Source organism: Ursus maritimus, unplaced genomic scaffold, assembly GCF_017311325.1.
Source record: "Ursus maritimus isolate PB19 unplaced genomic scaffold, ASM1731132v1 scaffold_24, whole genome shotgun sequence".
NCBI lineage: Eukaryota > Metazoa > Chordata > Mammalia > Carnivora > Ursidae > Ursus > Ursus maritimus.
Window position 1 is genome coordinate 2334055 of NW_024424897.1, and position 10920 is coordinate 2344974.

The 10920-nt window shown below is 59.7% G+C and overlaps 1 protein-coding gene across 1 annotated transcript in view; it reads right to left on the reverse strand.

The window, feature by feature from the left end:
- Window positions 1-10778, reverse strand: part of ENDOV (endonuclease V) — a 21549-nt gene extending 10771 nt beyond the window's left edge. Inside the window, exons 1-8 of the mRNA XM_040640063.1 lie at window positions 10680-10778; window positions 10070-10241; window positions 5099-5233; window positions 4800-4839; window positions 3770-3882; window positions 2520-2588; window positions 2181-2309; window positions 414-487 (exon numbers count right to left, since the gene is read on the reverse strand). Of these exons, the coding sequence (XP_040495997.1) occupies window positions 414-487; window positions 2181-2309; window positions 2520-2588; window positions 3770-3882; window positions 4800-4839; window positions 5099-5233; window positions 10070-10241; window positions 10680-10735 (788 nt within the window). The 5' untranslated portion in view covers window positions 10736-10778. The remainder of the gene's footprint in view (window positions 1-413; window positions 488-2180; window positions 2310-2519; window positions 2589-3769; window positions 3883-4799; window positions 4840-5098; window positions 5234-10069; window positions 10242-10679) is intronic.
- Window positions 10779-10920: the final 142 nt, after the last annotated feature.

Below are 10920 nucleotides of genomic sequence, written 5' to 3' on the forward strand. Positions count from 1 at the left end.
TTAAATAACCAGCCACAGCTGGCTGTGACCATCTGTGCCAGGCTCTCCCGCCAGAACCTACCAGGACAAGAATGACTGTGTCTGGCATGCAGATAAGGAAACTGAGGCCTGGAGAGTGTCACGGCCGTAGCAGCCTGTGCAGGCCCAGGACGAGGACCAGGTCCATCTGACCCCCACGCCCTTCCTGTGGAGCCCACGCCCCAGCACTGCACAGGTAGTGGACAAGGCAGGTGGGGGCAGCCCTGGTGGGCTTCAGGAATTCCCACCACACTGGAGTCAGCCCACATCCTGCTGCCTCAGCTCTGCCATCCCTCCAGGGACTCCACGTCCTCCGCCCAACCCCGCAGAGAGGCCGCACCACCACGATCGGCCCCACACTGTCGCCACCACCAGCGAGTGCCCCCAGCACTCACCTCTCCTGCCCTGGTGCGGGGGGCCCGGGGACTCCCAGGGTCCTGCGGATGTAGTCTCGAGAGCGGATGTCAGCCTGAGGAGAGGGTGGCTCACGTGACGGGGGTGGCCTCTAGACAAGCCCACACCCCCACAACAGCCTGGTGCAACGCTCTGGCTTCCCGGAGAAAGCCGCAGAGCTAACACCAGGCTGTCACAAGCCCAGCCTTTGGGACAAGGAGCCACAGCCCCATGGGTGACACCATGGCAGTCCCTGAAGGGCCCGAGGCGACAGGCTGAGCGGGAGGCCCTGGGTTGTTCCCGGGGGTCCAGGGGAGCCACCTGGCCCTCGCCGGCTTTGTGGCCTGTGCTTCCGTAGCTTTAGTGCTTCTGTTTCAGCCCTGTTCTCAGACGGTCCTCCCCAGCCCGGCTGCTGGCCTGTCTCCCCGGCTCGTATTGGCTACGACCCCACCCCCCCAGGGAAGTGTTGCCAGAAGGTTCTGCCAAGTCACTGGAATGGAGGATCCGGGCAGACCTGAGGGATTGGGGGGGGCGCTCTGGCCAGAGTGGGACCCCTGGAGGCGCCCCCTAGAGGCCCAGCTCTTCACAGCCCTGAGCCGCGGGGCACCAGGGGCGGGAAGCCACAGCCACAGCCACAGCCACACGCGGGCTGCTGCTGCCACCTGCAGGCCACCCTGTGCACCCACAGCCAGGGAAGGTCCCAGGTCCCAAGGAGGTGGTGGTGGCCGCCAGCACGGGTGGGGGGGGGGGGGGGGGGAGGGTTCGCAGTATGGCTGGGGCCCCTGGGCCCAGTCCCCTCAAGCTGACCCAGTACAGGTCATGGGGAGACGGGGGAAGCAACAGGTTCCAGGGAGGTTTCCAGGCACTTTGTCCTCCTGTCCTACAGCAGCACTGAGCCAGGAACCTGGGCTCCAGGGCTGGACAGTACAAGCCAGCACCTCTTGTCCAGACGGGCTCCCCCAGCTCCTGTGAGCTGCCAACAGAGCCGCTGCTTGTGACTCACACCCACGTCCCTGTGGGGAAGCCTCGCTCAAGGGCTTGTGCCACCGCGGCCCTGGCTCTGGCCACACCTTCCTCTGCTGGCATCAGATTCATTCCCACCCCAGGGCCTTTACAAATGTGGGTCCTTGAGCCTGGACTGCTTTCCCCCTCCTCTGGCTGGTCTCTTCCTGAGGATGGCTTCTTACAGGTGCTCATTCCGCAGGCTTCCCCAGGACACACACCTACCCATGACAGGTGATGCCCCGTCACCACCGAGCCCTCCAGTGCAGGCCCACAGGCAGCCTGCGCTCAGTTCTATCTCCTACAGGCCGAGTTTTTTCTCAGCCAAGCCAACCTGTTCCCCAAAGTTCTGCTCCTCCCACCCCCACTGTAGCCGATTTAGGTGCTGGGGGCCTGGCCCGGCCACATCCTGCAGTCTCCTAACTGATGACTGGTCCAGCACAAGCCTTCCTCAGCACGGCCTACAGCCCTGCAGGGGCCTCCCCAGCAGAGGATGGGGGCTCCCTCCCAGGCCAGCTGGGCAGGTCAGGCACTGAGGGGCTGGGGGGGGTGGCAGGCCACTCTGCCACCCGAGCTGACATCAGCTGATGCTCCCAGTGACCCCAGTATGGGGTGTAGGAGGCTGAAGCTGCCTGCGGGAGCACAGCGGACCCCAGGGCCCAGGCAGGGCAGGGCCCAAGGCTGAGCTCCGGCCGCCCTCCTCCCCCCAGGGCCCTTCCACAGGTGCCCGTGCTGAGGGGAAAGCAGAGGCGCATGCGCTCGCCCACCTGGCGCACGGGCTCCGGAACCCGGAACCTGCAGCAGCCTTGGGTCAGGCGCACGGCAGCCTCCAGGCTTATCTTGTGGCCCACGGAGACATAGAGGGGCTTGCTGCTGTGGTCGTGGCTCTTCAGGGCCTAGGACAAGGAAGGCAGAGTCAGAGCACAGCAGAGACGAGCCCCGGGGGCTTCAGGACCGACAACAGGTCGGGGGCAGGCTGCGGCGAGTGCAGCCCAGAGGTCCCCTCAGCACAGCCTGGGCCAGAGGGGCAGGGTCTGGTGCGCTTGAACAACTGCACGTGTGTTTGTGGGCACCACCTCTGGGGGTGCAGGCCCCTGGCCACTCACCATGCCCAGGACAGTCCCAGAGCCTCCTATCAGAGGAAATGAGTCTCCTCCAGCCCGCAGAAGTCGTATCTGGAAAGCAGGAAGAAAAAACATGGAAAAAGTCTTTTCTTGTGGAGGGCAGAGGGCAGGCCTGTTTGTTTTTGGAGTCCAAGCAGCCGCTAGGCAAGGAGAGGGCAGGGCCCACATCTGCACATGGTCTGCAGTCCTCGCGAAGCCACACAGCCTCATGGCCCCGTGCACAGCCATCCCACGAGCGGGCTCAGTGTCCAGGAGACCGTCACCAGCACCGTCCGACCCTGACGAAGCCTTTGGAACTCAGTTCTCTCTTCCTTGTTCTACGGAAGAGGAATCTGGGGCCTGGAGAAGGGGCAGCAGCCCACCCAGGCCCCAGTGCTGATGGGAGGAGGTGCTAGGCTGGAACGAAGGCCTGGCGCCCACCCAGCCTGGCTGGTGGACACACGGATGCTTCCCACGGGCCCGAACCACTCCCTCCACTCTCTCTCCTGTGAGGAATTTAAGAATGTTTGGTTCAACCCAACAAAGTCTTCTAAGGGGTGGGGATTGGTCCATTGAGTGACTCGGGAGCCACCCAAGTTTGGTCTGGGGTCCCTGTCCACTCCACGAACAACTGTTCTGTGCAGACACAGGTCTGCCCGGAGGAACGAGACAGAAGTGATCACTGTCCTCGGAGTCTGCCATCTGGCGGTAGAGCTCGACGTGTCACCAGGTCCCTCTGGAGTGGGGTGTCACGTTCCCAATGCCAGCTTTGAGGGGGCCAAAGGAGGGAAATACTGGGAGAAGCTGGGGTGAGGGAGCTCTGGGCAGACTGGGCAGGACCAGCGTGCGGGGCCTGGACTGGGGGTGGGGGAAAGCACAGAGGGCCCTACGGGCTCACAAATGTTCTGTCCCCAGTAACTGGAGGCCCTTGCCCTACATGGGGTGCCACAGCAGCACAGAGGTAGGGGGGTGGGAGAGGCAAGCATGTGCCCAGGAGGCTGGGAGTGCTCAGACTGCACTCCTCCAGACTGGCTGTCTGCCGCCGTGACCCACGACCAACGGGGGACACAGGGCACCCATAGAGAAAGGCGGGGTTTTCTCACTCTGGGCCAGGGAGCCAAGATGAGGAGAGTGCGAACTGGCCAGGGCTGGACCAGAGGTGCCTACGGGACAGGTCCATGCAGTTGTCTGAGCCTGCATGCCCCCAGAGGCCCTCTCCTTGTGCCGGGTGTTGCCCCTGCATGCCCCCTCACCTTCTCCTTGTGCCGGGCGTTGTTCTCTAGCCCGTCCACCTGCAGGAGCTTTTTGGCCACCCCAATGCAGGGCAAGTCTGTGAGGACGCCGAGGTGGCAGGCCACTCCGAAGCCTACAGGGGCAGAGAGTGAGGCTGGGCTGGTGAGGCAGTGAGCCAAACAGTCAAGAGACAGTGTGGAGACAGAGACAAACCAGAACCTGCCCGAGTCTCCCCAGGTAAACAGAGGCCTGTCGATGGACTGAGGACTGGGGAGAGAGGACTGGGAGAGCCAGCCTGAGCTGGGATGTGGCCCTCTGCCCCAATTTCACGATTGTCAGGCTGGGGTGGAAGATGCCTCCTTTCCCCTGGCAAGGTCAGGAGCCTGATTAGCTCACGATACTTCACACTGGTTCTCCTCCCACTTTCTGGCACTTTCCATCCTCTTCTCTCCTTTGCAGCTGCCGTCAGGCCTCTGTGTCACCCTCCCAACACATCTTTGGGGCTCCTGTCAGGCAGTACGTATGCAATGACTGGCTACCCGGTCCCACGCTGGAACCCACAGGTCCCAGGGCCAGCCTTCCCAGGTCCCTCAGCTGCCCCACCCCCAGGCTTGTGTCTGAGGGCGAAACCTCCCCTCTCCCTCAGTTAATCTCTCTGGGGTCAGCGTCCCAGTGCCCAGGTAGGTGCAAGTTTCCCAGTGTCAGTGGGGAATGGGCACTCCTGTCTGGTTTCAGTCGAGGGCCTGTCACTACTTGAGGTGGGATGAGGTGGGACAGGCTAGCTGAGCAGCAGTCAGGACCAAACTGGCCGAGGGGGCCTGAGATGGGCCAGCACAGAGTGCTAGGGGAGGCCTCAGGGGTGGGCAGGAAAGAAGCGGGGGTGACAAGAACAGGATTCTTTACTGGGTGAGGTCCTGACAATGAAATCAAGCCCAAGAAAGAGTGCCAGTGCCAGGCTGGCAGCAGGGGGTCCGGGGCAGTGCAGCCACTCCGTAAGGAGACAGGTCAGAACCACCCCTCCTAGGCCCTGTCTTTTGGGAGCAGGATTACCTCGGTGGTGGAGAACCCCATTTCCATCGACAAGGAGGACCTGGAAGAGCCACAGGTGAGTCAGTTAGCTGAACTGCCCCTTGCCCATCAGGCCAGGGCATCCTGGAGCAAGGGGCTTGGAGCTGCCACTTTATGGGGGGGGCAGTTTTTTAGAAAATCTGATCCCTCTCCTCAAGGCACAAGTGCATCCTTTCCAGGGAGTTCAGAGGTCTCCCCGTGTGGTGGGTGATAAGGCTGGCAGAGGCCTTCCCTTCTGGGTGGAAACTGAGGGCCCTTCTCCCTGGAGTCGAGGCACCTGCCTGGGGCACGAGGCGGGGCTCCTTCTCCCGCAGCCGCCGCACTGCATCCACCAGGAAGGGCACCTCTCGGAAGGCCAGGAAGCCCGACACGTAGGGAGCCGTCAGGCTAACCATGCAGCAGTCCTCATACACCACCTGTCACCGGGCACCCAGGTCACAGGCAGGCGTGGCCCTCCGCCCTTCGGGCCTCGCGGTGCTGCCAGCTCCCTCCCCATCTCCCCCCCACCTCACCAGCCTTGCCTATCTGGGGGGAGAGTGCACGGTGACAAGGTGATCGCCCTGCAAACGGGCAGCAGGGAGTAAAGGTGCTCACACGCCTCCCGCACCAGGCCCTCCTGCTCGGGCCCCTCTGTCCACCCCACACCCGGCTGTCAGGAGGCTCAGAGAAGACAAAGCACAGAGCATGTGTGTGAAGTGCCACCAGAGTAAGGACGTCACTGTTCCCCATTGGAAGGAAAGGCCAGGTCCTCACAGGGGTTACAACCGCAAGAAAGGCAAACCTGGCTCTATGAAAAAGAGATTTCAAAGAATCCAGAAAAGGACAGGCAGGTTCTGAGAGCTAGACAATCTGAAAGAGAAAACAGGTCCCAAGCGACAGGAGAGTCTAGAGACTGTGAGGCCGCCAGAGCAAAGAGCCCCGGGGCCTTCCAAACCACACCTTCCACCCCCACCCCTGAAGCTGGGCTTGAAGTGCCTGCGCCCCAGAGAAGGGGCCGTTCTCCCTGAGCACAGGGCAGGTGCTTGTGCCTCCAGCATCCTGATCACTGACTCACAGGAAGCTTACCCAACTGCCAAAGACCCAAAGTAGGTAGGGTCTCATCTGAAGACAGAACAGAGAAACAGATTCATGGTGAGCCCAGAGGCTGGAGCACGGAGCCGCACGAAGCTCAGATGTGACCTGAGCTCTCACAGGATCATGGCTGCTTGTCTGAATCTGTCCGCACAAGCTCCAGAAACTAGAGATCCAGATAAAGCTCTGCAGACACCATGTCCACGGCATGACCCGGGAATGAGCCTATGATGACCGTTCGTGTGCACCTACGCGGGGAAGTGAACAGCCTGGGACAGCGGAGGCAGCTCCAGATCTGGGCTGGGCACGGAGAGCTGGGGACTGGGGGCACAGGGCTGGCGCTGGGGGACAGATGGGATGACACCCGTGGGCAGTCCCGGCCAGTGGGGACCCGGGGGAAGAGGCGTGGGAGGATGCGAGGCCAGCAGTGGCCTTGCAGGAAGACGCGGCCTCTGGGGAGAAACAGGGGGCCCCTGCAGGGTTGTGGTGAAGAAAACGAGGCCAGAAGCGTGAGGTTCTTCAGAAACAAGAGCGTCAAGAGCCGGGAGGCACGCTTGGCCATCGCTGACTCAGAAAAGGGCACCACTTACCGGAGCGCCTGCACCTCACCCATCCCTCATGCTCTGAGAAAGCCGACCAGCCACCCAGAGCCCCGGCCCTCCAGACGCCTGTCTGAACACGACTGTCACGCACACTGAAGGCTGCGCAAACTCAGACGGCAGTGACCCAAACTCACGAGTCGTTAAATAAACGCTGCCGACCAGTCGTGTGGCGGAGGGAAGTGAACTGTCCCTACGCGCAGACGGAGAGCACAAGGCAAAAACGGAAAACTCAGGACGGACATAAACACGAACACTGGACAGCCAGAAAGGCCAGGGTGTGTGACCGAAAAACAGGGCGATGGGGTCAAGTGCCTCAACAGAGCACTTAAAGCCTCAATCCACAAAACGTTCCAGAAAGAAAGGAAATCCGACCCCACACATTCAAAAAGCCAGCTGTCAACTTGGAGAAACAGACCTGGAACAGTCAGCTCCAGAAGCATCCGAGTGAAAGAATAGGAGTAAAGGAAACAGGCACCATAACGGGCACCCCCGCCCTGAGTCCATGTGACCCAAGGGCAGCAGTGGGCATGCACCGCACCTCCAACCCTCACAGATCAGAAAGCAAAACCAGCTCAAGAGGCAACTGGGGAAAGCACATGGACAGGGGTCCAGGCGGTGTTCGGGGCTGTGAAGACTGCTGTCACGTAGGTCCCACTTGGGACAGGCCAGCTGAGGGGCTCCCAGGTGAGCTGCCACCACCTCTGGGAGACACGTGCGGATCCCTCAGCACACGCACGCACGCACAGAAAACGCGACATCAGTCGGCAACCGCTGGATCTGAGTAGAGTACACGGGTGTTCAATGTGTCATTCTTCTAATGTTTCAATGTTTACACATTTCCAAGTTAAAAATCTGGAAAAAGAAAAAAACTCAACTGTGCAACAGCCGTGTTAACGTGATCCGGACGGCCAGCAATCTGTGAAGATCTGCAGGTTTCAACCTAAGGGGGTGACGTGGCCCCTACACATTCAGTCTCTTCGGTGCATTCAGATCCACAGAACTCAGGTGGAACTCAGTTCAATTCTGGCGCCTGATGTAGAGACGGACACTGCTAACTGCGGGCAGACCAGACAGCCAAGAGCAAGGGAAGAAGCTGGAAGTCCCATCAGTGAGCCTCTGAGGACAGAGCGAAGCAGACAGAGGGAGAGCACAGAGCGGTCTTCAGACAGTGGGAGGGTGGATATGGAGGAAGGCGGGAAAGGTCTGTTCCGCGCTTTGCTGCCTGAGGCACAGTCGATGGGCAGAAGTCACAGACACTTCAGCTCTCTGTGGAAAAGAACATACTAACCAGGCGTCCAGCCACGGAATGGGCTCTGTTGCGAGCATCAGGGATGCCGAGGAAAGGATTCCTGGCTGCGCGGAAGGCAGACCAGTGCTTCCCACCCTGGCTCTGCTTCGAGATCACAGGGATGCTTGTTTAAAGAAGCAGATTTCCAGGTCGTACACTGGGAGATTCTTTTTTCTTTCCAGAAATGAGTTGGGGCTCTGGGATTTATATATTTTTTTAAGACTTTACTGAGATAGAATTTACTATCATTAAGTTCACTTGAAGTCCATACTTCAATGTTTTTTATATACAGAGTACAACCATCTGATCCTAGAACATTTTCATGACCCCCTCAAAATAAATCTTGCCTACATTAGCAGTCACCCCATCGATCCCTCTCCCTAGCCCTCGGCAACCAGGCATTTACTTTCTGTCTCTGGATCTGCCTGTGGGATTTATACACACCTCCAGGAGCCTGACTGGGCAGACCTGTGATCAGGCATTTGGGAGCCTCTGCACCAGACTCTGCCCAAGCCCCTTTCCTAGTCTAAGCTCTTGCAGCACGGGAAGGTGAACGCTGAGTCCATCCAAGCAGCAGGCTCTCCGCTCTGTGCCGGGGTTACAAGAGGAACAGGCTCATCCCACCCTTGAGAAGTCCCGGTTAGTGTCGTAACTATTACAACAGAAAAAGCACTGCATGAGAAAGAGACCACGGACAGGGATGACAGGTGGTTAACCCCGCAGCAAGGGGAAAGAACAGAGATGGGACTATGTGAACTGGTCTTGAAAAGTAAGAAACTAGCTAATGTTTATTTTTTGAGGGTTTACCATGTGCCAACTAACTGCTTTCCATGCATGATCTCATTTATCCCTCACAACTGGGATGGCTATCAACAGTGTTACCATCCTCAAGTTAGAAAAGAGGAAGTGAACAGGCAAGGGGGGTGAAGTGGGAGTGGCAGAGGGGAGGTAAAGACCCAGGCAGTCTGGCTCCTGAAGCTGTGCCTTATCCCCGAGGCCATCCTACAAACTGCCCAGGGGACCTGTGAGGGCAGGGACGCTGCTTCCACGACCACCCTAGGTCCAGCTCTCAGCACGCAGCAGGTGCTCAGTACATTTTTGCTGAGTTTTGACTAAAAAGGTCTTCCAAGTAAAGCGCAAAGACACTAAAGGAGGAACATGCGGTCTTTGCGAGCAGGCAGACGAGGGAGGGAAAACCTCTGAGCTTCAAAGCAAAGGTTTCCTTGTCAAGCTCTTCTGTAGTCAGGGCTTCCTGAACCGTGGACCACAGATGAATCACTGGCATACTGTTGACTCGTTCGCGTATCTCTCTGAGTGTCTTCCATGGGGCAGGCATTGAGCCAGGCGCCCACGGCTACAGCTGGTGGGCATGACGATAGGGTTCCTATCTCTGTGGAGTTTACATTCTGGGAGGGTAGAGAGACCCACCAATTCCATTGCAGTGCCGTAAAGGGGAAAGAGAGGGTACTGAGTAACTCCTGGTCTTGCAGGGAGAGGGGGTTGCTTACTGGGGGACCTGCGGTGAGTAGAGGTTAGCCAGGAGAGGAAACACCAGTGCAAAGGTCAGGCAGGCAGAGAGAGAATGGCATATTTGAGAAATCTGAAGTACTCTGGAGTGGGGAACGGAGATTAGTGAGAGTCGAACTTATAGCTTGACATTCAGTAGGGTCAGATCCCGAAGGGTCTTTACACTTATTAGCCAGTAAACCCATTTTCCATGAGATCACAGACCGGGCACCAAAGTGTTCTAAGTAAACTAGGTGGTGGCGTGACCACATTCACTTTTCAGGAAAATCTCTCTGCTGGCAGCACGGAGAAGGGGCTGCAGAGGGCAATCCTGAAGGCAGGAAACCCAGTGAAGCTTCTAGTTGTCACCTGCAGGAAGGGGGACAGGGGCCCAGCCAGGGAAGCAGCCGTGAGGATGCAGGCAGGGGGCTAGATTCCTGCATACTGAGGAAGCAGCAAAAATGGAGCTAGCGTGGGACAGAACAGAACTGAAGGTGTGAATGAATCTCTGGGGAGACAGGGATTTCCAGCTTGGACAATTCAGGGCGTGTTGCTGCGGGTCACTGAAATGAGAAGCCCAAGTCGGTGATCAACTTGAAGACAAGACGGGAGTTAATTCACATTTTAAGTCACAGAACCTCTTTCAGTTTTTACTCCCCTCCTTCTCTCTTCAAAGGCTTCCCAACCTATTCAGGAAATCCTACAAAAGGAGAAGCAGGGTTCTACGCAGGCACAGGTCCCTGTCCCGGTGCCCCAGCCAGAGCGGGGCGCCCCCGCAGGGTTACCTCGAGCTCAGGGTAGCTGAGCACCACCAGCGAGGCACAAGCGCTGACACTGTCGCCCTTCACAAAGGACACGTCCACGCCCCCGACCCTCTGCAGCCCCAAGAAGGCGGCGTCCCGCTGCCACGCCTCCGTGTCCCGGTCTACGACGAGGGCCTTCAGCCGGGCTTGCTCCCTGAGGGCGACACACGTCCGGCGGACCTCCCGACCCCGCAAGTCCATGCCCGGGGGAGGGGGCTTGAGGGTCTTCGTTGGGGCACTCCCGGTCTCACCCCCTCCTCCCGGGGACACCTCCTTCGCGGTCTCGCCCCCCCCTTCCCAGGGAGCCCGGCCTCGGGGACACCCCTCTACGGTCTCACCCCCACTTCCCGAGGACACCCCCTTCGTGGTCTCGCCCCCCCTTCCCGGGGAGCCTGGCCTCGGGGACACCCCTCTGCGGTCTCGCCCCCACCTTCCCCCCGCACCGAGACCCGGAGCCAGAAGCAAGTGCCGCCAACCCCGCAGACTACAACTCCCGAAGGTCCTTTCGTCTGCGAGCCGGAAGCGGGAGGGGCCCCCGTAGCCTCAAAGTCGCTCCAGCCCCCGAAATTTGGCAGTGAGCCAACCCCATTACCGTTTCCAGAGCGACAGAGTCTCCTCTAGCGGCCACTCCGCCGCCTCCCGGGCCATGGCGCGCCCCCAAGCGCCCCTTCCGGTAGCGACACTTCCCGCGGGCGTCACTTCCGGAGGCCCGCGCGCAGGCGCTCGGCAGTCTTTGTGGGCTTGGAATAGCTGTCTGGGGCTCGGGGTCCGACCGCTGTGCTTCCGGACGCCGCCGCCTAGTGGCGGGAGGCTTGCTGGGACCTACCCCCCCC